The following is a 27,501-nucleotide window of genomic DNA, read 5'->3' as shown; positions in this document are numbered from 1 at the left end:
CAATTCCTCTTTAAAAAAAGCCCTGGCAAAGAACAAAAACAGAACAATCGATGGACCTGCATAAACGAGTACAGTGTTTCCCAACCACTGTGCCGCGGCATATATACGTGTGCCGTGAGAACTGATCAGGTGTGCCGTGGAAGATTATCCTATCTGAGTGGGTGTAGAAATCTGAGCCATGATCTGAGTAACCCTCATCACTCAGTCACACTCCGATTCTCTACTTATATCAAGTCCATTGCACTACTTTCAAGCATTCTGCAACCTGTCCTCTAATTTATTCTTACTGTCTTACTATTTATATTGTTTTCCATGCACAGTTGGTGTGGAGCACCCACAATTTAGTTGAATATGTACAAAGACAATAAAAGACTATTCTATTCTATTTTAAAATCTCTGCAGTACTTTTAAAACACAGATCCCCTCTTGGGGTTCGAGGCTGTATTTGTTTTAAAAATGAATCTCTGGTATCTCTGGCCTATCATTATTATTTTGCTAACAGTTAATCAGGCTCATTTACTGAATACTGATCAGAATTTATCAAATTATCTTTGAGATGATTCTAACAACAGGCCTCTCAGAGTGAGGCCAGTTTTTACAATCACATGCCCTGTGGGCTGACACAACTTTGCTGATAAGACAAAGGCAGCTGTGTTTTAGTCTGGAATACATTTATTTTTTACCTTTCTTTTAAATTGATTTCATTATAGCACTTTTACCGCCAACATATTTGGATTTTTTGGCGCTGGAAGTGACCTTATATTGATGATGGCTGGCGTTAGCTAGCTAGCTAGCTAGCTTGGATAGCACGCTGCATTCAAAAACTATGCAGGTGCCACACAGTGACAGAGATGCTAACTAGCGCTTAGTAACAGACTAATAAAATAATAGAAACTCTGATTACACTTAGCTAATTTAAAAGCTTTCTTCTAATAATAACACTGTTTTCTTCTCTGTGTTTCATTAGCATTTGTTAATATTTTCTTGTAAATTAGTTTATAGCAGCTTGACTTGATGTAGAGGCTTTTTCTTTCAACTGGTTCACAAATAACTGACAACAGAGACCGAGGAGAGCAACAGAAAACTTCACTCAGGAGCTAAATTCAAGATTGACTGAACTCAGATCAAAGTTACCTTAGTGCTTCACTTTAGATGAGGAAGAAAAATAAACTAAAACACAAACGCAATGAAGCGGGAACTTCGCGGCTTCTTCTTCTTTGGGGTTTTTCTTTGGCGGTTAGAGCTTTAAGGTGCATTACCGCCACCTGCTGGACTAGATGGTTCTTAAACTAAAACTAGACATTTAAAAGTATTTTAATAAACAATAAAAACAAAGACAAAATGTTTCAGTGTGTTATATTCATGAACATAAACATCAGATGGCTTCAGCTTACGCTTACCCCCATTTATTTAAGAGATTTTGCTCTCTGCAGGCGAGGATTTTTTGTTTAGAGGATCTTTGTAAGCCTGTATTTACTTTAAAAGAAGGGAAGCACTTCTTCATTCTACAGAAAAGGTGACACATTACAGATGAGTTCATAAAAAGTGTCTCTGTCACTCTTTCAAGGCTCTGTCATATGGAAGAAATATAGTATCATCAGAATTCAAGTATTTTTAGACATTGAATTTATGACACTGAATTTTTATCCTCCAAATTTCCCTGCAAAAATATTCACCTGCAAAAATTCACCTGAAAAAAATTCACCTGAAAAAAATTCACCTGCAAAAATTCACCTGAAAAAAATTCACCTGCAAAAATTCACCTGCAAAAGTGATGAACTTTAATGACCCAAGCCAGAGCAATCAGCACCAGATCGAGTCGAGTGGCTCTCAGCCAATTAAATTACGCTGTTTGATCACATGACACCGTTAGCCAGCAGTGTGTCTCCTAAAAGAGAGCTGTTTAAAGGTGAGTGATTAAGTTTTTCTCCTAAATAGAGATCATTACAGAACGCCTAGTCCTACTTAAAATCCCATTTATTATTTTTTTTTTTTTTTATCATCTACTCGAACTAAGGAAAACGTTTGACTAACTCAAAGACAATTTCCACGCCTCCCCTGCCTGACTGCAGAGGCAGTTTTGAATTTAGGAGCGCCAAGATGGCAGCGGCAAACCCTGGCGGCTCTCCGGTGAGTATATATATATTTTTTTATCTTCAAGTTTGTCTTTTGAAACCTTAATTTTATTTAAATCCGTTGCTCACGTATAAAGTACACAGACGGGGTCTTTGCTCAACTCGTCTGAGGCGTGTCTCACTAAGCGCTACATGCTAGCATCCTGCTAACCGAGCTACCCTTTACATGCTGTGCTTTAGAAAATAGGATACTCGTTAAAAAAAAAATACTCCGCAGATATTGATAGATAGACGAACACTGCAAATATAATGTTGGAAACGAGAACGGCCTTTAGTGAAGGGGTAAAATACACCATGAATAAAGCCATAGAGTGAATGGCTGCCATGGTTGCAGAACAGCCTGATTTAATGACAAGAATGGGGAAGAGTGAGGTGAAGTGAACCACAGCCACAAAACACGGTCAGACAAGGCGGCAAAAGGGCAGTGATCTGTCCGTCAGTATGAAGTTGGTGTGTGCTTTGGTGAACAAAAACTCCAGACTGGTAGCAGGAAGATGGGAGACTCGTGTTTCACTGGAATAGTGGTGAATTAAAACATCCTTTGTTGGGGACATTTCGGTGTAAATGCATCCATACAGGCAAGACAGAGGCAGACCAGACAGTGAAGAAAACAAGGCAAACATTAGAAATATAAAAACGGAAATATAGGATGAGTCGGGGATGAGTTCCTGCCCCAAGTGGAGGAGTTCAAGTATCTCGGGGTCTTGTTCGCGAGTGATGGGAGAAGGGAGCCGGAGATCGACAGACGGATTGGGGCTGCAGCTGCAGTAATGCGGACGCTGCACCGGTCCGTCGTGGTGAAGAGGGAGCTGAGTGTAAAAGCGAAGCTCTCAATTTACCGGTCGATCTACGTCCCTACCCTCACCTATGGCCTTTACATGACTAACGTCCCCTCTTCTCCCTACCTCACATTAGCCCCCATCTTTCTTCCAGGTGGAAAAGACCCGTCACCTTCTGGGAGTGGCGGCTCCCGTGGGAACAGCTCCCACCACCAAGTCCCTGAGTGAGTCTCTGTCCCCCAGCGTGAGCTCCAGCACTCTGTCCACATCCACCTCCGTCTCCTCGCAGATCTCCAGCACCACCTTTGAAAGCGTGAGAAGGAGCTGGCCACCAAGGTGAGAAAAACGTGGGCTTAGTGGGCGTTCTTGTTGCTGCCTTCTTCCTTCTCTGCTCGGTCTTGTTCCTGTTGTGTTGTAGTGCCTGCGCCTTCTGACACACACCTTCAATACTGAATACAACCAGCTGGTGAACAGCATCAGTGACTGCAAGGTGAGAAATAATACGAAGAAATTAAAAAATAGCCTTTCTGTGTCACATCAGGGAGTTCCTATATTGACGTCTACCTCATCCTGCTGTTGTTTCACTTCAGCTTTCTCTCATCTCACCGATCGGACGTGATCCATCCGTGACGAGCTTCAGCAGTGCCACCCTCACCCCTTCCTCTACCTGCCCCTCTCTCGGACTCCCGCTGTGGCTCCATGGGCCAGAAGTAAACATATTTTTAGGAACATTGACCTCGATCTGCAAACGGTTATTGACAGGTTATCCATTTGATTCTAACTTGGTGTGATTTGTGTTAAAGGACCCCTGAGAACAGCTCACGTGCCTCCAGTCCCTCCTGCTCAGACTGTGAAAACTTCCCGATGGTTCCCACTCTGGAGACCTCCTACCTTGCGCGGGCTGCAAAGAACGAGTTCCTGAACTTGGTGCCTGATATTGAAGAAATGCGACCAGGGTGAGTAATGCCATATTAACCCAAATACTGTCACTATGACATGTGTCTCACAGACCAAATGTAAGTCGACACTCATGTTCTCTAGTTCAAGCAGAAATGATGTGGATCGATTCAAATTCCTGAGCCTGGATGATTTCAGCTGGAAACAAACCAACTCTGCTTCTTCCTCAGATAATTCAATTCAATTCAATTTTATTTATATAGCGCCAAATCACAACAAAAGTCACCTCAAGGCGCTTCATAGATACAGAGAAAAACCCAACAATCATATGACCCCCTATGAGCAAGCACTTTGGCGACAGTGGGAAGGAAAAACTCCCTTTTAACAGGAAGAAACCTCCAGCAGAACCAGGCTCAGGGAGGGGCGGGACCATCTTCTGCGACCGGTTGGGGTGAGAGAAGGAAGACAGGATAAAGACATGCTGTGGAAGAGAGACAGAGGTTAATAACAGATATGATTCAATGCAGAGAGGTCTATTAATACATAGTGAGTGACTGGAAAGGAAAAACTCAATGCATCATGGGAATCCCCGGCAGCCTACGTCTATTGCAGCATAACTAAGGGAGGATTCAGGGTCACCTGGTCCAGCCCTAACTATATGCTTTAGCAAAAAGGAAAGTTTTAAGCCTAATCTTAAAAGTAGAGATAGTGTCTGTCTCCTGAATCCAAACTGGAAGCTGGTTCCACAGAAGAGGGGCCTGAAAACTGAAGGCTCTCCCTCCCATTCTACTTTTAAATAGTCTAGGAACAACAAGTAGGCCTGCAGAGCGAGAGCGAAGTGCTCTAATAGGGTGATATGGTACTACAAGGTCATTAAGATAAGATGGGGCCTGATTATTTAAGACCTTGTATGTGAGGAGCAGGATTTTGAATTCAATTCTGGATTTAACAGGAGAAATCTGCTCTCTCTTTCTAGTCCCTGTCAGGACTCTTGCTGCAGCATTTTGGATTAGCTGAAGGCTTTTCAGTGAGTTTTTTGGACATCCTGATAATAATGAATTACAGTCGTCCAGCCTGGAAGTAATAAATGGTAAATGCTCTGTATTTATATAGCGCTTTACTAGTCCCTAAGGACCCCAAAGCGCTTTACATATCCAGTCATCCACCCATTCACACACACATTCACACAATAAATGCATGAACTAGTTTTTCAGCGTCACTCTGAGACAGGATATTTCTAATTTTAGAGATGTTGCGCAAATGGAAGAACGCAGTCTTACATATTTGTTTAATATGTGCGTTGAAGGACATGTCCTGGTCAAAAATGACTCCAAGGTTCCTCACAGCGTTACTGGAGGCCAAGGTAATGCCATCCAGAGTAAGAATCTGGTTAGATACCATATTTCTAAACTTTTCAGGGCCGAGTACAATAACCTCAGTTTGATCTGAATTAAGAAGCAGAAAGTTAGCGGCCATCCAGGTCTTTACGTCTTTAAGACATTCCTGCAGTGTAACTCATTGGTGTGTGTTATCTGGCTTCATGGACAGATAGAGCTGGGTGTCATCTGCATAGCAGTGAAAATTTATGCTATGTCTTCTAATGATGCTGCCTAGGGGAAACATGTATAATGTAAACAGAATTGGTCCTAGCACTGAACCCTGTGGAACTCCATAATTAACCTCAGTGTGTGAAGAGGACTCTCCATTTACATGCACAAATTGGAGTCTATTAGATAGATATGTCACAAACCAAACTGTACACTGGTAAACTGTTACAATAAAAAAGACCGTAATTTTCTTTACTCTTCTTTATTTATGTAACTTTTGTTTTCACTGGCAATTTAGTATTAGGTTAGGACAAAAAACAAATTAGGAAGGTTAAAGACAGAACATTACTAGATTGTGGTTTTAATTAAAATGTAGCCTTTGACAATGCTGAACACATGAGAAGCTACTTTAAGGCATATCACCCAATTTGTAATATTGCTAAACATTTCTTAAGGCAGACGAGTCATGCTGGCTGGGTCAGTGTCATTTTTGTTGTAATTGATGTCTGGTTTGTTCTGTTCCCTAGTGATGGGTAGGGATGGGTACCAGTATCCGGTGTTCTGACATAATCCTTGAAATAGTAATAACACAGTATCCTCAGCAAAGATGAATTAAACAAGTTTTATTTTAATGGAAGTTTACTTCAAGTCTTCAGATTTTTACTGTCTTTTATTTGATTACTTTAAAGTATATGATTACATTAGAGTAATTAAATAAAGACAGTTTTGATGGAGCTCCTGAGCCAGCCCAAGCTCTCTATGAAGACGAGGAAAAACTCCCCTGGGGGGGCCAGACTGACGGGAAGAAACCTCGGGAAAGCCCATTCAAAGAGAGATCCCCTTTCCTGGGATGGCTGGGGGGGGTTACAGGAATTCCAAAACACTGAAATTTAAAGTGGGCCAATTAAAAAAAATTATTTCCTGAAAAAAAGAAAGGTAATTCATACATCACACATAAATGATAACGTCTGAATTGTGTGTGTTTGTGTGTGTGTGTGTGATAGGCTTATCTCAGCCAAGTGTGATGCTGTAGCTCCTCCAGCGTCGGCCGCGTCTCCGGGACTTTGGTTAAACACGCGTCCAAGAAATCCCGGCAGTCTGGAAAGAAAGGAAAGAGAAAAAACATGAAGATGATAGTTCCAGTGGTCCAAGCCATCAGTCAGTCTTGAAGTGTGACGTTTTCTTACTTTTGGACAGATGTCTTTTGAATTTCAGGCGCTTTTTGAGGAAGCTCGTGGTGTTAAAGTCCCCGGCATGAAGCGCTTCGTACAGAACCACTCCCATTTGCCATACCGTGGTGGGTCCACACCTGTAGCAACTGCGCCCGTACCACTCGGGAGGGGAGTAAATTTCTGTACCTAATAAACAGACACAATTGCAATTTCTTCTAAAACAAAAGGCGAAAATTGTGACATCTGTGAAGAGCAAGAGCAGAATATGTTACCATAGAAGACGCGGTACTGCGACTGCTCCTTAACAAAGCAGCTCAGTCCAAAGTCGATGATACGAACACGCGGTACATCTGAGCCGGTCTCAATTAGAATGTTCTCACTCTTGATGTCCCGGTGAAAGATGTGTTTATCCTCCAGGTGCTTCGCAGCATCAACCAGCTGCTTCAGAATGACCTGGAAATAGAGCAGGGCGATATGACCAAAAATATTTATCACGATATACATTTGAAAAGTTGTGATAACGATATAACTGACGATATAACTGACACTAGACAAAATACTTTACAACTCCACAACTTTATTAGTGCAAAAAACCCCATAAATGTATTTTCACTTAAACAAGCAGCTGTTTTTTTATGTGCATTAAAGTTATATAAAAATGTAACAGTGCAAATGCAAATTCCTCGCTGACAGTTTAACCAAAAGGCATTTCCAGTGGAAATTGGCCGACATATCCTCAGCATAACCATGTAAAATATCCACAAAGCTTAAAAAGAGGTTATACACACACAATACGGTAATATCACGTTGAGGTGCAGTACGTATCACTCCGCGAGGCGCCTGCCTACGATAGCCGTAATGCTCCGACAATCCATCGAGCGGTGCGGCTTTGTAGCTTAGCAAAGTCGCCGTGTACATAAAATCGTTTTGAGGTCAGTAAACACAACCAGAATTCATACATAAGGCACACGGGATTATAAGGGGCACTGTCGAGTTTCAGAAAAATCAAAGGATTGATTTTAAGTGTGCCGTATTTTCCAAACAACACGGTAATAACGACGGCCCGCTAGCATGCGCTACCAAAAATCGTGCTTTGTTGTGTATCTGACGGACGAAAGCTAAACCAGTTCCACACCACTAAAGTTGCAGCATTTTTACAAACCAGTTCTGGTTCATCCGTTTCATTCAACGATCCACTTTTGCTCTTCTCTTTCTGCGTCACCGCCATCTGCGTATGTAAACATAGGCACTGCGCATGCGCGTTTTACCTATTCTAGCGCGATATTTCATTTTCCTATCGTTGCCCAAAATTACACCGGTATTACCGTGAATGGTATGATATAGCCCAGCCCTACCTGGAAACGATGAAAAAGACAATAATCAATCAATGGGTTAATGTTTCTCTAATACTCTGTGCTTTGATTGAATGATGTACAGTCTAAGACTCTTCTAAGGCAAGTCAACTTGCCTTGGCCTTGTCCTCTGGCAAAAATCCTCCATTTTCTTCTATGTATTTATCCAGGTCCACAGCGGGGACAGGTCTCTCCATCACCAGGATCAGCTCTCTGCCAAAGTCAAACCACTCCAACAGAGACACTGGGGCTGATGTTTCCACTGATCCATCTGCTTCAGCTGCAAGCTTCAGCATGATGGCAACTTCCACTGACACATTCTTCCCGTTATCATCCTGAAATATTTCAACAAAGTGGATGATGAGGCACAGACGTTCCACAGGTGAACGCTGCATGCAATCCACTAATGTAAAAACAATTCAAGTCTTGCACATTTACCTTCACTTTGCAGTACACTTTCCCCTTTGGGATGTGTTTGATGGCCACCTAAAAGACACAGGGCATTGATGAGCATTTCCTCAGTATGACATCATTAAAGGTGTAAAACAGCATACATCTCAGCTTACGATATTATCCCTTATCTGCATTACTGCCTGTCTTACTACCACCATCTGAACACTTACTGGTAAATGATCCTTTATGCGGTAGCCAGCAAACACTGCTCCGCACCCTCCTTCTCCAAGCCGGTGCTCCTCCACGTATCTCGCTTGGAAGTCACCTAAACAGACAAACACAAATTGGGTTTTACTACAGCTGTCACACAAATTACTCTCTGCTGTACCCTAAATGTTCATTTTGCTCTTCACCTGAATATAAAAGCTAAGCTGCTTGCTACTTACGTTTCTGTTCAGCCACTGACTTTTTGGCAACGGTTTTGGTTTTGTCCTGGTCCACGTTCTTTTTCTTAGGTGGGTCCCTGGTGTCTCCCGCAGCTTTCCTTTTGCCAGCCTTTTTGTTTTTACTGCAGCTCTCTGAAATCTCTATGCTGCAGTCTGCAGATGTGGAAAACACCAAAAGCACGTCAGCTTATTAGATAATAGACACAAATATCTCCCAAACACTAATATCTTCAAACTAGCAACCAGATGTACACTTAATCTACCCCTCACTCAACTAATTAGCCTACCTTTACCAGTGTCCAACCAGGAAGATGCCTGCCCCTTGTCACCGCTCACATGCTCAAGAAGTTTACGCTTTTTTGCTGTATTGGTTGTCCCCGCTTCATCTTGTTGGACCTTTCGCTTGACTCCCCCGACCACATGAGCATCTGAGCTGGTGGAAGGACCAGCCTGCTCAGTGACCCTCCTTCTTTTTATGGGGGTCGTTTTTTCAGGACTGGCCTTTCTTTTAGCCATCCTGCTCTTACAATCTATAAACAACAACAACACATTAGTGAAAAAGAGCGCTCAACATCAGGACTAGAAGGATTTTGATGTCATTGAATTTTAAATTAGTATTGCTTACAATATAATAACAAGTTTATCCTTTTGATAAAAAATACACCAACACGAGTCCATACTAGGTCTACTAAGTCTAGATACTGATGACACTTGTTGCTCTGTTTTCACTGCTCAGTCCAAGAATAAACTTGTCACATTATTTTACCAAAAGACAAAGTGCCCCAGTAACCTTTCTTTGATTAGACATGTTGCACTCAGGTTAGTTTCAATCAAAACCAGGATTTAAATCCTCTAAAAATGAATCATTTTATACACAGAGCCTCAACATTGTTAGAAATGTACATTCTGTTATTTAGGGGATTTTATTTTTTACTTACTTTGATCTCCTGGATCTTTCTTATCTGCCTCAGTCGTAACTTTTCTTGTTTCCTTTTTCATCTTAATTTTTAAAATAGAAAATGTCACCTTAATGAGTGAATAGTCCTTCAAATGTCTGGATGCTTGACTTTTCTAACTAAGCTGTATAAGTCAGTTCTGTAAGTGAGCTTTAAAAGTAAACTCCGGAGTCTATGGCAACACAACATTAGAACCTTGCCTTTTAGTGACAAGGTTAGTGACATCACTAAAAGGCAAGTAGTTTAAAGAAAAACACTCTGGCATTTCATATAATTCAGTAATTTCACATTAAACTTTCTTTCATTATCCTTTCATTATTTGTTTAAAGACTTGATGTGTGGATGCTACTATGAAGACTTCTAGTTGAGCAAACACTAATAAACACTGACTAGTTTATCTGAGATAAAATATAACACTTTTTTATTAAGTCAGTGTTAACTCTGTTTTTTTTCTGTTAGGATCATTCAATAGTATCAGAAGAGAAAAGAAAAGTATGTTTTGTTTTGTTTTTTTTTTCTTCAAGATCTGTTCACATGTACTTAGCAAGAGTGAGTACACAGCGTTAAAAAAATGGTACTTAGTGTAGTGAGGAAGGCGAAAAGCAAAGAGAGCATATGAAGGTAATATTGAAGAAGGCGCAGTTTTGAAGTGGTGAAAGGCAAAGGCATGAGTGCAAGCGTAATAAAAGGTAATAGGAGAGATGTCGAGCAGGCGGAGGACTTGGCTGGAGCAGGAAAAGGCAAAAGGGGAAACGCGAGTGCACGTCTGAAACTTCTTCACTGTCAGTGAATCCTAATTCTTAAGACTAACTAAGAAGAATAAATCTATGTATGAATGTCGTTTTGAGCACATCTCCTCTTTCTACTGATCAATTCTTCCACCTAGTGGATAGATGATAGTATTGCAGCTTGTCTCGTCACCTGTTGTGTGTTTTGTGTGCTCCAGAACCTGCGTCCTGTTGGAGTACTGTACGTAAAACACACAAACACTGGAGTGAACACAGCTGCTGAACATCTCTATATTCATAACTTCTTCCTGTTATCTCATATCTGTCTCCCTTCATCTGTGTAGGAACGGTGTACAGATGTATGAGTATGTCACTCCTGCTCCTCCACCTAACACCTCCACTCCAAAGTAAGTTTGCTCTGCTGCTTTGGTTCACTGATCTGCAAGTATCTGTCATTTGTTTGCAGATGTCTGCAGGAATTATTGTAATGATCCATTAATGGTGCCTGATTTCATTCAGTTTTACAGCTTGTCTCGTGTTTTTGAACTGCTTCCCTCACAGTTGTACACAGTGCTAACATGTGCTCTTACTCTGTGTTTTATTCCTGAAGAAAAAGAAAGTGCCCAGCCCAGCAGGATGAAGATGGGCCATACGTCAAGAAGCCACCAAATGCCTTCATGCTCTATCTCAAAGAGCAGAGGCCAAAGGTCATTGCTGAACTCAACATCCCTGGAAGTGCAGCCGTAAATGCAGTGGTGGGACAGAGAGTAAGTGTGTAACTCTGCATACATTTATGCATCTGTTAATGTTGTCTGCTCATGTTTTTGCATGTGTCCCAGCTGTCCTGTAGTTATGTGTAGTAGCAGTGCTCACAGTGTGTTCTTATGATCTTCTGTCCACAGTGGAAGTCGCTTTCAAACGACCAGAAAGCCAGATATTTCAAGCAGGCTGAAACAAAGACAGAATCATGCCAAAGAGCATCCAGCCTGGTCGACCAAAGAAAACTATGTATGTCCAACAATAATTTCATTATAGACGATTGGACTGATTTCAATTGAATTAAACTGTTACTCCTGTTATTTCAACATCTGTCTTTGTGTAAATAAATAAAAAAATAAACAAAAGATGCTTCTGTCATAAGTTACAGCAGGATGAAACAACCTTCATGTAGTTCTTGTTTTTAACACTGCAAACCTTCTTTAGTTCTTTTGTTTCCTTTCATATTCAGCACACATCTGTCAGTGTCCACTAACTGTCAGGGAAAAGCCAGATAAAAACACTGTGGGGTCTTTTGGGACACGTGCTCGTTGGGTTTACTCATAGATATCAGAAATGATCTGTTCTGTATTCAAAGGATACACGAAGGACGTTTGTATTAAATGCAATATAGCGACTGATCATATGCTGCTTTCTTTGGGGGCTTTTCACCACCATGTTACACAAATCCAGTTTCTAACTGAAAAGAAAATCCTTCACCATTTTCTAATCAAATTCCCTGGTTTCCCATGTCAGAGATGTCATGGCTGAAAGGATCATCGCATATTGAGCTCAAAGCTAAACTCTTGTGTAGGGCCTCTTTCCATGTTGTACCATTCATTTTAAAAAGTCCTGGTAACAAGAGACAGAGGTGACTTGATGTATTACAGTTACTTCCCAATTTACAGAAATGATGTGACTTCTGACATTTTCCTAGCAGGAAATGTGCTACTGTGGGACACTGAAAGAATAAACAGCAAGGCACGTTTTGTTTTAATAACTTTTCTTTACTTCATTTGTATGAACTAGGTTTACCTTACAAAATCTTATACTGTATATAATGTTTTATGTTTAATTCATGTCAATGTCAGCTCGTGTTTACTCGGGTGAGCAGTACCGGCCCACAAAGAGAATGCTCTTGGTGGGTTTATGTCGGATGAAGAAGATGAAGTGATGGTCGGCAACAAACTCAGCGGGAATCGTTATAGAGCGGACTTCCATGTCAACCCCAGTGGCAGCAGCAGCCTCAGCTCCTTCTTCATTTACATCCACCAAAGCCTTGTGGACAACTTTGGACACTATCAGGTCATTTGCTGGAGACATTCCTAGTAGATGAAGAGCCCAGAAATCAGTTGTTTTTTTCTTTACCAGATGATGTTTTGCAGTTTTTGTGCTCTCAATATAACTGTATAATTGATTCAGTGTGTCTCATTGGTGCAATATTTCTCACCAGAGAAGTCTCTCTTGTAGATGTCAAAAGCGTTCTCCATTCCCATGTTGGTCAGGATTTTCTCCAAGTCATACTTCTCCTCCATCTTAAATCGAGGGAGCTTGACATCAACCTCGTTGGGGCTCATCATGTCTGGGCGAGTCCAGTCCACAAAGTTCTGATAGGTCAGCTCCTTCTCCAGCTGTGTGGATACAGTGTCACTAGCTTGTCTGATTGAAACTGGACATTAAAGTACTGGTAAGTGCATCTTACCTTTTCCAAGCCTGTGGTATCATCTTCTATGTCATTAGGCAGGAATATGAGCATGCTGAGGTCATTTCCTTTATACGGCATCTCAAGAATCTGTCCAGAAACATTGTTTTTATTTATTACTCCATCAAAGATGATCTGACTTCCTAATCTAGAAATTTAGGCTGATATTTGTAAAAGACAAGTTTTAGATCATGCTGGTGAAATCCTGTAATAAGCTGAAAGTGATGGATGCTACCTTGCAGTTGGCCTCAGGAATGGTCGCAAAAGGAAATTTACTTTTCTGCTGCATCATCTTCACCGGCTTAGTGTCGTTCTGAAAAATAGGGGAGACAAGAGAAATGTTTTTTGTGTTTAGTCTCAAAATGATCTCAAAAAGTTCTGTCATGGTTTTATTCCAGCCATTGAGTGGATTTGGATGTAGAGCACACGTCACAACACAACTTGTTCTTGTTAGCCGAAGTTTGTGATGTGCTGTTGTTTGAGATTTATTTGAGAACTTATTGGATATTACATGAATAATAAACTGCATTGCATAACTGCATAAAGTTGGAAAGTGATCGTCCTAAAAGCACGATTTTATCCCCTCAGAGCTCCAGGCTTTATGTTCTCATTCAGCAAAGTCCACAGCTCGTTTGTAGTATGACAGCTCAAAGTATAACTGCATCATCCTATGCTGCCTTTCTGCACTGTTACCTTGTTCAGTCGAAAATGCACATCAGCAGTCTTCTCCTCCTTAAACTGCGTGTTCCAGCTGCCCTTGAAGTAAATGGCATTCACGAGAACCAGCTTCGTCAGGCTACCCACTGCATCCTGGCTTAGCAAGTCCTTGATTTTATCTGGTAAAAAGAATTTATGAAAACTATTAACTATTACCAAAGATGCACTAGTTACTGTACAACATCTTCAGCTATAAAATCAGAAAACAGGGCAACAGCAAGATGGTTTTTATTTTAAAAAAAGGGGAAAAAGCTTTATGATCAGTATAACAGGGAACAAAAAACAAAAATTCAAGCGTAGGCTTGAAGCCACTGAGGTGGTTGTTAGCGGGGGTGACGCGATGCTTCTGGTATGCATGAATTAATTAAACAGTCCAATAACTCCAGCAGTACTTATCTTGTCCTTTTTGGTCTTTGTTCCAAACATTTTAAGATAAAAGCGCAGCGGTCACAAACGTTTTGCCTTCTTATGATTAACAACACACCTGACGCTGATTACGTGCGTCCACCTTAAATACCTTACATAAACCTACCATACAGGAACTTAAAAAGGTGGAATCCTCAGTGGTGCTTGGTGCCACACCCTCAGGGACTTTAATGTTATATAAAAACACTGACAGCTCAATATCTGCCTCAGTCACTCTCCCTGATCCAGCTGAGTCACCAATAGGAAAAATCTGCTTTTCACAGGAACTTGGTAACAGCAATAAGAGAATACGTAGTTTATTCCAAGAAGATATCGTCTCTCTCCCATATATAACATCTTATTGGAACCGATATGTTCCAGATATCAAGTGGAAGACAGTCTGGATGGTCCCCCATAAATATTTGATTGTAAATAAGGTGAAAGAAGTCTCATTTAAAATTCTACATAAATGTTATCCAGCCAGTCACTACATGGTCAAATGTAAAAGGGACATAAATACTAATTGTACTTTCTGTGGGGATCATCCAGAAACTGTGACACATCTTTTTTGGTACTGTTCTTTTACACAGAGATTCTGGAAGGAATTTAGCAGGTTTGTTATTGTCCATATTTTAAGGGAGTTTTCTTTACGATGGGAAAATGTTTTATTCTGTTTGTTTAAGTTCCCCAAGAAGTATGAGAAATGTTTTTTATGATGAATTTGTTCATACTTTTAGCTACATTTTTTATCCATAAATGTAAGTTTACTAACAAAACACCATATTTCTGTCATTATTTTAAGGATGTGGAAATGTACATACAATCAATATCAGACTCCACCAACACAAAGGCTCTCAAAACAATACATGTATGTGAATTCTTATAATTGTTACCTTTTTCTTTTACTCTTGGCTTTTTGTGTTCATGTTCTGTTGTTTTGTATACTTCATCTGTTCGTATGTTGTATACTCATTGTTTGTTAAATAAAGTTTAAAAAAAAAAGAAAAAACTTAAAAAGGTTACCTCTAGCGGCAACATGAGGTATCAACCCAAAAATGGCTCCTACAAAAATAATGGGATTAAGATTGTCTCATTTCCAGCAGGTGGCACCACAGTCCTATAACCCTCATAGAAAGTCCTTGTATCCTATTATTATAGATGGTAGATTTATAAATGGCCTGTATTTGTATCGCGCTTTTATAAAAACAATGAATGAATTTCCTGCTGCACTTAAGATAATATAAAGATATAGAATCAATAGCAGCCAATCCTAAATGGGCCTGAAAAATAAAAATATGTTAAAGACACAAGTGATCAAAGTAGAAGTACCCATCACATAATATAATAAGAATAGAAGAATTGGCCTGCTATTTACAGCAACATACTGCTGTGATGGTTTTATTAATAGCATGAAACCAAACAGTAAAACCCAGAGATAGTGCTGCTTAATACTGAATAGAAATTAGACTGGAAGAACTGGAAACAGAAAATAATGTGGACGGTGGACAATCCGGTAATACTGTCTCAACTGAACACAACACAACTGATCCCCAAGGATTTACAGTGGAGATCATTTAAAGTTACATTATGCTTACCTTGTGTCTGCTTCTCCACCCAGCTGTTGATGTGGACCCTGGCCTCCTCTGCATTTCCTTTGAAGTCCACAGACTCGAGCTCAGCGTTGTAATGCTTTTTGGTGCCTTTTAAAAATTCCTGGAATTGTGAAAATAAGTCACTCGAAACAGATTCAACAAACTACGGAGACTTCAATCAAGTTCAGTCACTGTGTTAAAACATTTTCAGTCCTTTGGATGCAGTTGAAGCTTGAACTAACCAGTCAGCCTTTGTCTAATAAAAGATTAAAGCAAATAGCTTGTTGGATGCCAATTTAAGTAGCCAGCATAGAAAAATACACAGATTGTGGGTAAGCTGGTTTGTAACGTTTCGGTTCAGATGGCAGCAGTTTTTGCTGACAAATGTAAGTTTTAGTATTTCTAAGTATTAATAAATTATTGTTTTACTTCTTTATATATTTCTTTATACTATTTGCAAATATTTTAAAAGTTTAATCTGCTGTGATGACTGGAACACAAAGGAGAGAAATGGTGCCTTGTCTCTTGTTATGAACTGTAAATAGCTAAGTGCTTAGAGCAGCTGGTCCTAGCACACTTCAAATCCTGTCTCCCCCCCACCCTGGACCCCCACCAATTTGCATACCGCCAGAACAGGAGCACAGAGGATGCAGTCTCCATCGCACTGCACTCTGTCCTCTCACACCTGGACAACAACAACACCTACGCCAGAATGCTGTTTATAGACTTCAGTTCAGCATTCAATACAATCCACCCCTCACAACTCATCAGGAAACTGACAGACCTGGGCATCAGTTCCCTCATCTGCAAATGGTTACTGGACTTCCTGACCAACCGCCCCCAACATGTCCGGCTGGATAACCGCTGCTCATCTACCATCACAATGAACACCGGTGTACCACAAGGCTGTGTGATGAGCCCTTTCCTCTACTCCCTCTTCACCCACGACTGCAGACCTGCTGATGGTTCCAACACCATCATTAAGTTTGCAGATGACACCACGGTGATTGGCCTCATCAGTGACAACGATGAGGCCGCCTACAGGGAGGAGGTGGATCGTCTGGCTGAGTGGTGCGACACAAACAACCTGCTGCTTAACACCGAGAAGACCAAGGAGCTCATCGTGGACTACAGGAGGAATGCTGACCCACATCCACCCATCCACATTAAGGGGACGGCTGTGGAGCGTGTGAGCAGCTTCAAGTTCCTGGGAGTCCACATCTCCGAGGATCTCACCTGGACGACCAACTGCTCCAAGCTGGTCAAGAAGGCTCACCAGCGCCTCTTCTTCTTGAGGACTCTGAGGAAGAACCACCTGTCCTCAGACATCCTGGTGAACTTCTATCGCTGCACCATCGAGAGCATCCTGACCAACTGTATAACAGTCTGGTACGGGAACTGCTCTGCCTCGGACCGGAAGGCGTTGCAGAGGGTCGTGAAAACTGCCCAGCGCATCGCCGGAGCACCACTTCCTGCCATAAAGGACATCTACAGGAAGCGGTGTCTGAAAAGGGCTGGGAAAATCATCAAAGACCCCAGTCACCCATCACATGGACTCTTCACCCTCCTGCCCTCTGGGAGGCGCCACAGGAGCCTCCGGACTAAGACCACCAGGTACCGGAACAGCTTCTTCCCCACAGCTGTCAGACTCCTGAACTCTGCCTCCAGACATCTGACCCACGTTAAACTCATGCACTGAACATACACACCCCCACAATGGACAACTGTACCCTCAAACACACAATAATAACATGGAGTGAACCACCACTCACAACCACTAGCACTTTATATAGCCTCTGTAGAAACTATCTACACCCTCACTTATCTTAACTGAACTACTGTATAGCTCTGTGTAAATAATCATTCTGTACATTCAATAATCTTTAATCCTACAACTGTTTACAACTTGCATAGTTGCCAGGGATTCCCATGATGCATTGAGTTTTTCCTTTCCAGTCACCTTTCTCACTCACTATGCATTAATAGACCTCTCTGCATTGAATCATATCTGTTATTAACCTCTGTCTCTCTTCCACAGCATGTCTTTATCCTGTTTTCCTTCTCTCACCCCAACTGGTCGCAGCAGATGGTCCCGCCCCTCCCTGAGCCTGGTTCTGCTGGAGGTTTCTTCCTGTTAAAGGGGAGTTTTTACTTCCCACTGTCGCCAAAGTGCTTGCTCATAGGGGGTCATATGATTGTTGGGTTTTTCTCTGTATCTATGAAGCGCCTTGAGGTGACTTTTGTTGTGATTTGGCGCTATATAAATAAAATTGAATTGAATTGAATTATCTGAGGAAGAAGCAGAGTTGGTTTGTTTCCAGCTGAAATCATCCAGGCTCAGGAATTTGAATCGATCCACATCATTTCTGCTTGAACTAGAGAACATGAGTGTCGACTTACATTTGGTCTGTGAGACACATGTCATAGTGACAGTATTTGGGTTAATATGGCATTACTCACCCTGGTCGCATTTCTTCAATATCAGGCACCAAGTTCAGGAACTCGTTCTTTTGCAGCCCGCGCAAGGTAGGAGGTCTCCAGAGTGGGAACCATCGGGAAGTTTTCACAGTCTGAGCAGGAGGGACTGGAGGCACGTGAGCTGTTCTCAGGGGTCCTTTAACACAAATCACACCAAGTTAGAATCAAATAGATAACCTGTCAATAACCGTTTGCAGATCGAGGTCAATGTTCCTAAAAATATGTTTACTTCTGGCCCATGGAGCCACAGCGCGAGTCCGAGAGAGAGGGGCAGGTAGAGGAAGGGGTGAGGGTGGCACTGCTGAAGCTCGTCACGGATGGATCACGTCCGATCGGTGAGATGAGAGAAAGCTGAAGTGAAACAACAGCAGGATGAGGTAGACGTCAATATAGGAACTCCCTGATGTGACACAGAAAGGCTATTTTTTTATTTCTTTGTATTATTTCTCACCTTGCAGTCACTGATGCTGTTCACCAGCTGCTTGTATTCAGTATTGAAGGTGTGTGTCAGAAGGCGCAGGCACTACAACACAACAGGAACAAGACCGATCAGCTCCGAGCAGAGAAGGAAGAAGGCAGCAACAAGAACGCCCACTAAGCCCACGTTTTTCTCACCTTGGTGGCCAGCTCCTTCTCACGCTTTCAAAGGTGGTGCTGGAGATCTGCGAGGAGGCGGAGGTGGATGTGGACAGAGTGCCGGAGCTCACGCTGGGGGACAGAGACTCACTTAGGGACTTGGTGGTGGGAGCTGTTCCCACGGGAGCCGCCTCTCCCAGAAGGTGACGGGTCTTTTCCACCTGGACGAAAGATGGGGGCGAATGTGAGGTGGAGAGAAGAGGGGACGTTAGTCATGTAAAGTCTGTACTCTAAGAAAAAACTTTTTAGAATAGCACTTTGGTCTTTGAGCTGAAAAGTCATTTTTCCCTCAATGATATTAAACAGATTTATTTCTTTATGAATCTTTTAAGGCCCCACCTCCTGCAGCTGCTCCATCTTCTCCAGCTCCCACTGGTGCTCTAGGATGAGGCTATCTCCTCTGGGCCTCCAGCCGGCCAGGTTCTCCTCTCCACGCACATAAGCCACTGATGTGTCCAGGACCTTCCTCCTCCTCCTCTGCATCCCTGCTCAGGACATGAGCCCTCATTAGGATGAAGCTCTCCACAGAATTATGATAAAACAGCTGCCGTTCTTTAAACATGTTTCATGGCCGCTCACCTGGGCTTCCAGTGTCAGACATCTTACACAAGCTCAGCTCGTAGATCCCAGTCACTCGGTTGTTATAATGAAGCAGAAGTTTTGAACAAGGAAACTTTGTAACGAAATGCCAACGACCGCCTGTCTGTTTTCAGGGCTGTATTTGAAGCCATGCTCCAATCAGGCAAAGTTTTAAGTGTTGCACATTTCGATGGGTTTCTTTCAGCTGACATAGTTTCCATTTGGGTCATGTGGTGTTAGATACCCCAGCGTGTGGTCATAGGGTGAAGAGCCCGGACGATTAGTGGGATTTTAGGTGTGGTGTAAAAATGACGCTGCAACTTTAAAAACGTTGTTGCTTTAAGGATTAACGTACAACCATACTTGGGCTGAGTTTGACACTGGTTCTCTTCAGTAATTAAAATAGCTTTAACACATGATAAGATCAAATGTCAGCTACACTGTGACAGTCGAGGGGCCACACTCAGATATATTTATTCGCTTGTTCTCTTTGTGTGATAAGAGTTTCCATCTGAATTTAACCCCTGTGTGGGGCTGATCTTTCATTTCATTTTATTTCAAGCTCAGATTCTTTGCCTTTGGCACATTTTCTGTGACGAGACTTCAAACCATTCCCACCGTCCTTATTAATCAACATGGTGAAGTGATTCTTCGCAAGGTGATGGGATAGGAAGAGTTTCAGAAAATGAGGCCTTTTGTCTTTATTGGAGAGGTCAGTGCAGACAGGACGGATGGGGGGAAGGCGAGGGGGGAATGACACACAGGAAACGGTGTTGGTCAGACCCAAAGACAGGCGTGGGCAGTGAGGACTCTCACCTTCAGACTCACTGTCTAATCAGTCTGACAGTGAGTCTGAAGACAGAGCAACCCAACACACGTTACTATGTTCATCATCATCATCATTGTTTATTTATATAGCACTTTAAAAACACACAAGGCTGACCAAACTGCTGAACAATAGAAACATAATAGATACCATAAGAATAATAAATATAGCGAAAAACAATAAAATACAAGTCAGTCAACCACTGAGTCAAAAGCCAGTGAATAAAAATGCGTTTTCAATCTGGATTTAAAAACCAGCACTGATGTCGATTGCCTAATGTGAAGAGGAAGATTATTCCAAAGCTTAGGAGCCACGATAGAGAACGCTCGGTCTCCTCTCAGTTTCAGCCGTGATTTGGGGACTGAGAGCAACAGCTGCTCAGCTGACCGGAGCGAACGAGTGGGGACATAGGGCTTCAGCAGGTGCCAGACCATTTAAAGATTTAAAAACCAATAAAAGAACTTGAAAATGAATCCTAAATTCAATTGGAAGCCAGTGCAGGGAGGCCAAGAGTGATGTTATCACTAAGCAGGACATTAAATCAAATTAATGAGACACCAAAACAAGAGCTGGAGCCCAAGACAGCCATGAAGTCACAGTGTACACAAATACACAAGAAACACAGAAACCAGCTGGGTGGATGTGGCTCGGGAACCTTCTGTTACCTTGAACGTCGGTGTTTTGAACGCTGGCTGCTCCAGTCTGCTTGTATTTGTCCAAGATTTCCCCTCATATCTTGGTTATGGTTATTTTTTCTTTTATTAAACTGATCACACTCCTGTTCATGAATAGAAAAAAACCCCATCAGTGTATTTTCACTTAAACAAGCAGCTGGTTTTTTTGCATTAAAGTTATATAAAAATGTAACAGTGCAAATTCCTCGCTGACAGTTTAACCAAAAGGCATTTCCAGTGGAAAGTAGCCGACATATTCTCAGCATAACCATGTATAATATCCACAAAACCTGAGAAGGTTGGAGAGAAGGTAGGCGAACTCTGCTGGGATCTGCGTTTAACAAAGTGTCTAAAGACGAAACAAAGAAATCTTTCTGTAAATGTTCAGATGCACAGACTGGACTGAAAAAGAGTGAAAAAGCAGCTAACGTCCAAAAATAAGAAAACTTTGAAAGAACTCCAAAAAAACCTGGAGAACTTTTGCTCAAAAAACAGTTTTGTTTTTTTTAAATTACAAGGCAATCTGACAAAATGTCATCAAATGAGACTCAAGACTTCTGCAGGTCTCTGCCATGACTCAATTTTTTTTTTCTTAACGGCAGAAACAATTGTTCCTTTTTTACTTTGTTTCTATTTTCTCTTCTTGTTTTTATCTGTTGAACAACAAACAACATTCATGCTGATTCACATAATATCCTGTCTCTACTCTCTGGGATTTCCTCGTAGCTCTTTGATGCAAAGAACATCCATCAAACGCTCCAGCTTGTGCTCAACATCATCGTGAACGGTGAAGGTACTCTGACGAGAAAATACTCAGTTGACCTTTTGGTTGATTTGTTAAAGAACCCCAAAATAGCTGATTACCTAACAAGGTATGCAGATAATTCACAGCTCTTTTCCTGAATAGCTGCTTTAAAACTCTGCTGAAAGCCTTTGTCCATTTCCAGGTATCCCCACTTCTCGGCATGTGTGTCTCAAGTGTTAGGACTGCTGCATTCGAAAGACCCAGACCCTGCAGCCAAGGTGAGAGACGACAAATATGATAACCCACACCAGCTGTGCTTAACTCTGTAAGTTCCCAGTATTCCCTGAAACCATCACGTGTGACACAGTTTACATCAGACGTGATGCAGCTGACGTCAACACTGACCTTCTTGTGGTAACAGAGACTTAAAAAAATAATAATAAAGCAACAAAGTGGGTCGCTCTTTGACAGTAAATTCCAGTGCGGTCCGCTCCAATCTCCTCAGGCGGACTCTCTTCTAGGCTCTCCTGACTGTTCCCTTTACATGCTGATGATGTGTCTTGTAAATCTGGATCCCTTTCCAGCAGGACGCTCCTCTTTTTCAGACAGTACCTCAGCTGCTCTCTCTCCTGACAGTCAGCTGTCCACCTCTGCATGGCCAGTCGAGCCAGCGCCGGCATTTGAGGCAGAGCTCGGAGCAGAGCGGGCAGCCAGGCTGAGCACAGAGCAGAGGTTGAAGGTCGCAAACTGACATCCACGTCTTCCAGAGAGCCCAGACCTCCTGCTGCAAACAGACTGCACCAACCGTTGTCTCCCACCAAGCTGTTGTAGGACAGATCCAGTGCACGGAGTGAGGAGAGACAGCCCCGTCTGCACACGGCAGCTGCACAGAGGAAGAGGACCCATTGATAACTGATCACTTTATGCCTGTTCACTTTACTGTTTTGTTCACAATGTTTCTGATGGAGACAAAAATAACACCGAATAGTTTCATTGTTTTGTTTTATACGACAGCTACAGATGCTGGCAGCATGAAATAAATGAAAGAAATATCAATTTCCTTCAGGCTTTACTTGTCTTAATATACATTTATGCAGCCTAATGATCCACTACAGACCAAAAAAGAAAAAGTATAATGTCATTGTGTGTTAGTTACCCAGATGTTGCATGTCATCAGTGGTGAGCTCGCAGCTGCAAAGACAGAGCTCGCTGATGACTGATGGCTGCAGAGCATCCAGCAGGAGCGCCAAGTGACCGCCAACCACTTTACACCAGGAAATATCCACCGTGCGCAGATAGGACACCGCCAGGGCTGATGCATAAACACAAAGTTTTCACCATTTCAGGCTAGAGGGTGGAAGAGGTATTCAGGGAGAATGACTTGAAGGAAAACTTCTATAAATAAACAAGTGTGTGTGTGTGTGTGTGTGTGTGTGTGTTACCCAGAGCAGTGAAGGACTCGTTGCTCATGTAGCAGCTGTTGAATGGCAGCCGCCTCATTTGTGTCGCAGGGAGGGCGGAGACCAGCAGGTGGACCACACCTCCCACTTCCTTATTGGATGACACATCAAGCTCGGTCAGTGCAGTGAGAGAGGGCAGCACCTGGACTGAAAAACAACGAGTCACATGACTGCTGCAGCGAGCATGCGATTAGTGTCCGGCGTGTGAGATTGGTAGCAACTGACTCAGAGCCTCTAGATCATCTCGCGTGAGACAACACAGGTGGAGGTCGAGTCTCTCCAGGTGTGTGACGTGAGCCAGGTGAAAGGTGAGGCGGCTCAGTCCACCAGCTAGAAGCAGCTTTACAGTATATTAATCAGAACAATGCTGCTCTCTAATGTATCTTGGTAAAGCGCAGAAAAATCTAATGTTTTATATGATACAGTGTGATTTCAGTAACATATCATAATCTACACTGGAATGTTTTTATATATGAGAATCACCATGTTAAGCATTTAACTTATATAGTTGAGCACCTGTTGATGCATACTGCTTGTTGTACGATTTAACAATTAGCATTAATGTGCAAATTTTGACCCTTTTGTGACCTATTGTGATAAAGCAAAGCAAAGGGTTAATCCAGAGCTTCCCAAAGTGTGGGGCCCGCCCCCTAGGGGGGGGGCGCAGAGCCATTGCAGGGGGGGCGTGGTAAGAAAAGGGAAAAAAAAACAAAAACGCTTGGACACTGCTAGCACAGGGCGCCCACACAAACGCAAAGCAGGAGATGCAGCAACTTCATTCTAAGCCAAAGACTAGGAAATATGGTGAAGCATATCTTCCCTTTGGCTTCACCTGCACAAGTACCAAGGTAGGTCTCCCCTGCAGAATTGGTTTTCCCTGCGTCAGGAGCACGCGCTGGGCAAAAAAAACAACTGCACGTAAATAATTACACTGTGACGCCTCTGCTTTTCTTGCTTTGTTTGGACCCGGAAAATGCCGCATCAGGCCAAAATCCTTTCCACGCCCACCCCCGTGACATCACGCTCCAAAGCCCTATAAGCAGTGTTGGGAAGGTTACTTTTAAAATGTATTCCACTACAGATTACCGAATACATGGCCCAAAATGTAGTTTTTAATGTATTCCGTTAATTTGTGTATTTACGTTACACAATGTGAGTAACGTATTCTGAATACTTTGGATAACTTGTTATATTGTCATGCTTTTTTAAAACTACATGAACTACAGTGATCTTGTAGAGAAAACTATTTCTGTATCAGTAATATGTTTTCTTTCTGTCTGCTTTGAGAACTGCGCATGATTATTTGCAGCTAGCAGGTTGTAACGTAGCCCTCAGTAATAGTAATAAATCACACAGCAACAGTTCATCGAAGATACTGAAGTGGTACATAACCCAGGTAGCTACCACTAAAACAAGGTAGCTGCAGTAGGCAGTTATTTTTTTTTTTTTAAAAAGAACTTACTTCCAGATGTTTGTTTAGGTTGGAGGTGGAGTCTTTAGAACCTGAGAGCAGCTTGGTTGCTGGCAAACAGAGTCTGGATTGAACAGTCAGATTTCGCCCATCCCTTTCTTTAAATGTGAAGTGGTGTCGGAATTTCCAAGTAAGAAATGCATTCCTGCCCGTGCACTGCTGGATCTGTTGTGCTGGCTCCGGGTCCATTGTGCAACTGACGCCACCAACATTAATAGGATGCCTACATTAGAGCCTCTTATTTTGTTTGGGTTTCCAGCAATGCGTGAAATTACCAAAATTAGAGAGGGGATAGCCTAACATATGAAGCAGAAAATGACCGCTGTGTAATCCATTAATTTCAAGAAAGTAACTTTATTCTAATTATCACATATTTAAGTGTTAACTGTAAAGGAATACAGTTACTCATATTTTGTATTTTAAATGCATAACGCCGGTACCTGTATTCAGTTACTCCCCGGCACTGCCTATAAGAGATGGGTCGGAGGGGCCACCGGGGCTCTTCTCTGTCTCTGTGTGGCTCTGCTGTCTGTGCTTAAGGCTCTACACTCCAGGGTTTGCTTTGTTTGCTTTGCTATGGGTTTTCTTGCTGTTCTGTGTATGAACTATCTTGCTGTTCATATGTATTAAACTCTGTTCCAAGAATTCTACTGTTTTCCCGAGGATCTTTTTGAGTGAACTGATTTAATTGGATCTTAAAAAAAACTGGATCTCCACATCGTTGGTGGGATAAGGTTATCATATTGGCTTTAAAATTTACAATCCAACACTTTCAGTGTGATTTGTCTTCTGCTTAATTGAAAAGGGACCAACAGTGCCACCTAGAAAACCAGAAAATGTTAAATGAGCAGGTGATTCAAATGCTGTAAGGTGAACCAGAGGCACTGCTTAGAATTTTATTTTATTTTTTTGCCTGTCCCATTTGGTTCTTTTGCCATCAGAATTGTTGTCTGAAGGCCAAGAAAGATGCCATTACATTACAAAAAATATATATATATCACACTGATTCTTGAGATAAGGGACAAAACATGTCCGGCAGATAAAACCCAATTTTGTGGTTAAAAATATGCATACAAGTGTTAATCCAACTGCCTAAAAGACAAACCAAGGCAATGTTTTTACAACAAAAGCATGATTTTGCATTTTTTATACACATATATTTATTTTAAATGGTACAGTACATTACCAGTACCTTAAAAATCCATTGTCCTGAAGCAGGTGTGATAATATTAAAATACAGAAAAAAATTAAAAGCAATGTAAAATTAAACATCATGGCTCTCGTCACTAAGTATTTAAGTCAATACCTGTGTCCAGAGTTTTTGTCAACACCATCAGATTTTTTTAAAAGTACAAAAAAATCAGGAATTATTGTGGGCGGCTTACACTCTGAGGACCCCTTTACCACTTCCTGTTTGATACACATGCCATGAGGTCACTGCTGTGATAACTTTTTTTATTTTTATTTCATTTATTGCACACCTTTCTGATAAAACTGTGTCACAACCACAGTGCGTCAACACCAAAGTCGATGTAATCAAAAAAATTTTTTGTAAAAAGAGCTTAATTTAGGTAGATTGTAGAGGCCATAAGCAACTGATGAAAAACAAGATGGCTTCTGTCAGAAAAACATGTAATTATGAGAGAAAGTAGGGTATTTTGTCAACACCATCAGATGTCAACACCATCAGGATTTTTGTCTGACGGTGCTGACCCTTTTTCTAATGGTGTTGACAAATGCCACAAAAGTGTCCTATTAATCAATTATATTAAGCTATTTTTATTAATTTTTCAGTCATATTACTTCCTGTGTATTTTACTGATATTTCTGCTTTATAGATGTGTCAAATTGTCACAGGTTGCCGGGGCAAGCCGTGTGTGAATTATTAACGGACCCAAGATGCAGACTGTGTAGTTGTGAGCGAGCTTTATTAACAAAAGGTGAAACAAACAGGAGCAAAGTGGACGAAAACCAAAACCTAAGAGTAACCTAAACTGGGAAAAACTAAGCAAAAACAAACCTGAAACCTTGAGATGTGAAACAGAGCTGCAGGGAGATTACACAGAAAAATGGAGGGGAACGACACAGACAAACCAGCAGCTACTACGACAGAAGACACGACTAAAATACACTCAGAGAAACACAGGGAGATCACACACAGGTGGGGGACACAGCTGGGAGTGATTAACGTGAGGAGACCAGGGAGGCAAACTGAAAACACTCACATAAGACGCAGACCTTCACAATAAAACAGGAAACACATACACGTAATGACACAACACACAAACTTAACACTGACTGGGGGACACAGAACATAGGAACATGGGAACATAGGAACATGAAACGTGAAAAAGGAGCGTACAAGAAACCCAGAATAAACAAAACCACAGAATAATAATAAACGAAAACATAAACACAGAGTCACAGACTCCGGACCATGACACAAATATTATCAAATTTGCCTTATCTTGAATCTCATTGTTTATGTATACATTATTAATCCTGTAGGAAAATGCTTAGTCCTCTGCATTTAACCCATTCACTCAGTGATGCAGTGGGCAGCTACCAATCCAGGATAGCCGCTGTTTGTTGGATTTGAACGCCCAACCTTTCGATCATGGGGCATCTACTGAGCTAGCTGTGCCCCGAGAGCTGTTCTTTAAGTGCTGATGTATGAATCCTGTTTCTGGGCCTAAACTACTCTGTGTTTATTAAGCCTGTTGTGCTGTTAAAATGTTTTAATGCTTTTTATCGTATTCTATTACATCTGAACAAGCCCCTAAAAACAGTCAGTGATCACTGTCAGCCTAACCATCGGGAACCCTCACGTTAACTTTTATCAAGTGGAAAAAAAGTTAGCATTCATCCTCCAGCTTCACTGTGTTTATATTATGCTAACATAGCTGTGTCGCTAGCGATCATGTAGCACATCACTATATACCAGCTAGCCCAACTTCAGTAACTCTACAGAAGTCACTGCTGTTTAGTTTTCTGTCTTCATTTATGTTGGAAGTGGTAGCAGAGCTGGTATGTTTAGGTGGAAACAAGCAATCTA

The 27,501-nt window shown here is 41.8% G+C and overlaps 5 protein-coding genes, 1 long non-coding RNA gene and 1 pseudogene across 8 annotated transcripts; 2 read left to right on the top strand and 5 right to left on the bottom strand.

Moving 5' to 3' along the window:
* Positions 1-1,782: 1,782 nt before the first annotated feature.
* Positions 1,783-10,812, top strand: LOC146688087 (uncharacterized). 2 transcript variants are annotated; one of them, XM_085439749.1, is made up of 7 exons: positions 1,783-1,909; positions 2,018-2,130; positions 3,069-3,250; positions 3,333-3,404; positions 3,505-3,624; positions 3,718-3,870; positions 8,053-10,812. In XM_085439749.1, exons 1-4 carry the CDS (start codon positions 1,861-1,863, stop codon positions 3,346-3,348), a joined length of 360 nt encoding a protein of 119 aa, XP_085295875.1. In that variant the 5' UTR covers positions 1,783-1,860; the 3' UTR covers positions 3,349-3,404; positions 3,505-3,624; positions 3,718-3,870; positions 8,053-10,812. The 2 variants fall into 2 exon arrangements, with proteins under 2 accessions (XP_085295875.1, XP_085295876.1); XM_085439750.1 differs by having other exon boundaries at positions 1,851-1,909; positions 2,073-2,130.
* On the bottom strand, positions 5,967-9,720 carry LOC146688088 (serine/threonine-protein kinase pim-1-like). The gene is made up of 9 exons (XM_085439745.1): positions 9,660-9,720; positions 9,009-9,251; positions 8,722-8,874; positions 8,506-8,600; positions 8,321-8,368; positions 7,999-8,217; positions 6,803-6,983; positions 6,546-6,716; positions 5,967-6,456 (listed from the first exon to the last, which is right to left on the bottom strand). The coding sequence occupies exons 1-9, from the start codon at positions 9,718-9,720 to the stop codon at positions 6,365-6,367; spliced, it is 1,263 nt and encodes a 420-aa protein (XP_085295871.1). The 3' UTR covers positions 5,967-6,364.
* LOC146688086 (transcription factor 7-like 1-B) lies at positions 10,676-12,578 on the top strand (annotated as a pseudogene). The gene is made up of 4 exons (XR_014916597.1): positions 10,676-10,812; positions 11,016-11,172; positions 11,308-11,413; positions 12,102-12,578. The product of XR_014916597.1 is annotated as a transcription factor 7-like 1-B (transcript).
* On the bottom strand, positions 12,182-13,616 carry LOC146688085 (leukocyte elastase inhibitor-like). The gene is made up of 5 exons (XM_085439747.1): positions 13,557-13,616; positions 13,099-13,176; positions 12,864-12,953; positions 12,612-12,792; positions 12,182-12,486 (listed from the first exon to the last, which is right to left on the bottom strand). The coding sequence occupies exons 2-5, from the start codon at positions 13,153-13,155 to the stop codon at positions 12,260-12,262; spliced, it is 555 nt and encodes a 184-aa protein (XP_085295873.1). The 5' UTR covers positions 13,156-13,176; positions 13,557-13,616; the 3' UTR covers positions 12,182-12,259.
* A 3,938-nt stretch (positions 13,617-17,554) lies between these two features.
* On the bottom strand, positions 17,555-18,096 carry LOC146688084 (uncharacterized). The gene is made up of 2 exons (XR_014916507.1): positions 18,038-18,096; positions 17,555-17,952 (listed from the first exon to the last, which is right to left on the bottom strand). It is a non-coding gene; the product is annotated as an uncharacterized LOC146688084 (long non-coding RNA).
* A 419-nt stretch (positions 18,097-18,515) lies between these two features.
* Positions 18,516-20,091, bottom strand: LOC146688083 (kinesin-like protein KIF1B). Its single transcript, XM_085439748.1, has 4 exons — positions 19,271-20,091; positions 19,031-19,176; positions 18,671-18,852; positions 18,516-18,578 (listed from the first exon to the last, which is right to left on the bottom strand). Exons 1-4 carry the CDS (start codon positions 19,290-19,292, stop codon positions 18,563-18,565), a joined length of 366 nt encoding a protein of 121 aa, XP_085295874.1. The 5' UTR covers positions 19,293-20,091; the 3' UTR covers positions 18,516-18,562.
* A 69-nt stretch (positions 20,092-20,160) lies between these two features.
* LOC146688082 (leucine-rich repeat-containing protein 31-like) lies at positions 20,161-24,635 on the bottom strand. The gene is made up of 5 exons (XM_085440417.1): positions 24,438-24,635; positions 23,201-23,315; positions 22,958-23,122; positions 22,672-22,827; positions 20,161-22,398 (listed from the first exon to the last, which is right to left on the bottom strand). Exons 1-5 carry the CDS (start codon positions 24,633-24,635, stop codon positions 21,941-21,943), a joined length of 1,092 nt encoding a protein of 363 aa, XP_085296543.1. The 3' UTR covers positions 20,161-21,940.
* Between the last annotated feature and the right edge of the window lie 2,866 nt (positions 24,636-27,501).

Source organism: Copadichromis virginalis, linkage group LG18, assembly GCF_057382275.1.
Source record: "Copadichromis virginalis isolate Kocher_CV1m ecotype Utaka linkage group LG18, C_Virginalis_male_GT1.1, whole genome shotgun sequence".
In the NCBI taxonomy this organism is placed as follows: Eukaryota; Metazoa; Chordata; class Actinopteri; order Cichliformes; family Cichlidae; genus Copadichromis; species Copadichromis virginalis.
Note: the sequence above shows the minus strand (reverse complement) of the source record. Positions and strands in the feature narration are given on the sequence as shown.

Bases quoted from the DNA above. Each gene is read 5' to 3' on its own strand.
- LOC146688087 (XM_085439749.1), top strand. From the start codon at position 1,861: ATGACACCGTTAGCCAGCAGTGTGTCTCCTAAAAGAGAGCTGTTTAAA. The intron at 1,910-2,017 runs GTGAGTGATTAA...ACTCGAACTAAG, and splicing joins TAAAAGAGAGCTGTTTAAAG to GAAAACGTTTGACTAACTCA. The intron at 2,131-3,068 runs GTGAGTATATAT...TCTTTCTTCCAG, and splicing joins CAAACCCTGGCGGCTCTCCG to GTGGAAAAGACCCGTCACCT.
- LOC146688085 (XM_085439747.1), bottom strand. From the start codon at position 13,155: ATGATGCAGCAGAAAAGTAAATTTCCTTTTGCGACCATTCCTGAGGCC. The intron at 12,954-13,098 runs GTAGCATCCATC...GTTTCTGGACAG, and splicing joins TTCCTGAGGCCAACTGCAAG to ATTCTTGAGATGCCGTATAA. The intron at 12,793-12,863 runs GTAAGATGCACT...GTATCCACACAG, and splicing joins ATACCACAGGCTTGGAAAAG to CTGGAGAAGGAGCTGACCTA.
- LOC146688082 (XM_085440417.1), bottom strand. From the start codon at position 24,635: ATGGACCCGGAGCCAGCACAACAGATCCAGCAGTGCACGGGCAGGAAT. The intron at 23,123-23,200 runs GTCAGTTGCTAC...GTTGTTTTTCAG, and splicing joins AGATGATCTAGAGGCTCTGA to TCCAGGTGCTGCCCTCTCTC. The intron at 22,828-22,957 runs GTAACACACACA...TTTATGCATCAG, and splicing joins CGAGTCCTTCACTGCTCTGG to CCCTGGCGGTGTCCTATCTG.
- LOC146688088 (XM_085439745.1), bottom strand. From the start codon at position 9,720: ATGAAAAAGGAAACAAGAAAAGTTACGACTGAGGCAGATAAGAAAGAT. The intron at 8,218-8,320 runs GTAAATGTGCAA...GAAATATTTCAG, and splicing joins AAGTGTACTGCAAAGTGAAG to GATGATAACGGGAAGAATGT. The intron at 6,717-6,802 runs GTAACATATTCT...TCTGTTTATTAG, and splicing joins GCAGTACCGCGTCTTCTATG to GTACAGAAATTTACTCCCCT.
- LOC146688083 (XM_085439748.1), bottom strand. From the start codon at position 19,292: ATGTCTGACACTGGAAGCCCAG. The intron at 19,177-19,270 runs GTGAGCGGCCAT...TGTCCTGAGCAG, and splicing joins GTCTGACACTGGAAGCCCAG to GGATGCAGAGGAGGAGGAGG. The intron at 18,853-19,030 runs GTGGGGCCTTAA...TCTTTCGTCCAG, and splicing joins AGATGGAGCAGCTGCAGGAG to GTGGAAAAGACCCGTCACCT.